The sequence below is a fragment of the Calidris pugnax genome, unplaced genomic scaffold (assembly GCF_001431845.1).
Source record: "Calidris pugnax isolate Ruff unplaced genomic scaffold, ASM143184v1 scaffold72, whole genome shotgun sequence".
NCBI classification, from domain to species: domain Eukaryota; kingdom Metazoa; phylum Chordata; class Aves; order Charadriiformes; family Scolopacidae; genus Calidris; species Calidris pugnax.
In genome coordinates this window covers 722,544-723,762 of record NW_015090808.1, presented here as the reverse complement: position 1 = coordinate 723,762, position 1,219 = coordinate 722,544, and the positions used below count along the sequence as shown (strand labels likewise).

Sequence of the window (1,219 nt, the reverse complement as noted above, 5' to 3'; positions counted from 1 at the left end):
GGACCCAGAACGCACAGAGAGTGGGGTTTAAGATTGTTTTTGTCAGAGAAATGCCCTGTGTGAGGGGGTTTTGGTTCCTGCCCAGGCCGGGTGTCGCTGCCTGTTGTGTGGTGGTGGTGTGCGAGCTCCCAGCTCCAGCCTGGTGGGGTCTCGGGGACCTGGGACCTTTTGCTGGGCTGCCTTGGGTCAATAGGAAACATGGAAACTTCGGGGTGTTGTCACAGGCTTGGGGGGCTCTTCTTGGAGTCACTGCTGTGGGGCATGAAGCTGGTGTCCCTGCCCAGGTACCTGATGGGTGGGAAAGGTGTTTCTTTGCAGATAGACTGGGGATTTCCCTTGTCAGGCTCATGGATGAAAAGATGGTTGATGAGAAGCTGGCCATGGTGTGCTGGCAGCCCTGAAAGCCCCCCTCACCCTGGGCTGCATCCCCAGCAGTGTGGGCAGCAGGGTGATGGGGGGATTCTGCCCCTCTGCTCTGGGGGGACACCCCCCCCACTGCTGTCTCCAGCTCTGGGGCCACCAACAGCAGGATATGGAGCTGTTGGAGCGGGGCATGAGGAAGCCACAGAGATGCTGGGAGGGCTGGAGCCCCTCTGCTGGGAGGGGGGGCTGAGAGAGTTGGGGGGTTCAGCCTGGAGAAGAGAAGGCTCTGGGGAGACCTTGGAGCCCCTTCCAGTCCCTCAAGGGGCTCCAGGAGAGATGGGGAGGGACTCTGGATGAGGGAGGGGAGCCCTAGGAGGAGGGGGAAGGGTTTGACCCTGCAAGAGGGGAGATGGAGCTGAGCTGTGGGGAAGAACTTGTTTGGTGTGAGGGTGGTGAGAGCCTGGCCCAGGTTGGCCAGAGAAGCTGTGGCTGCCCCATCCCTGGAGGGGTTCAAGGGCAGGTTGGAGGGGGCTTGGAGCAACCTGGGCTGGTGGGAGGTGTCCCTGCCCAGGGCAGGGGGTGGCACTGGGGGGGCTTTAAGGTCCCTTCCAATGCAAACCATCCTGTGATGAGCGGAGGGGAGCGGTGAGGGGTCAGGGTGCCCGTCACTGGGGGGGTGCCCCCTCCCTCCACCACCACCACCCCCCCCGCAGCCCCTTCCCCTGACGTGGCGGTGCCCGAGGGCGGGGCGGCGGCCCCCGGTGCGCCTTTATCAGCGGCGCAGGTGGCGCTGCGCGGCGCAGGCAGGGCGCAGGCAGCGCGGGCAGCGGCGGCAGGGAGGGAGGAGGGGGGGGGG

General features: G+C 64.9%; 1 protein-coding gene across 1 annotated transcript in view; it reads left to right on the top strand.

Moving 5' to 3' along the window:
• Positions 1-359: 359 nt before the first annotated feature.
• ADAMTS3 (ADAM metallopeptidase with thrombospondin type 1 motif 3) overlaps positions 360-1,219 on the top strand; it is a 122,615-nt gene continuing 121,755 nt past the window's right edge. The window contains exon 1 of the mRNA XM_014938333.1: positions 360-383. Coding sequence (XP_014793819.1) covers positions 360-383 — 24 coding nt within the window. The remainder of the gene's footprint in view (positions 384-1,219) is intronic.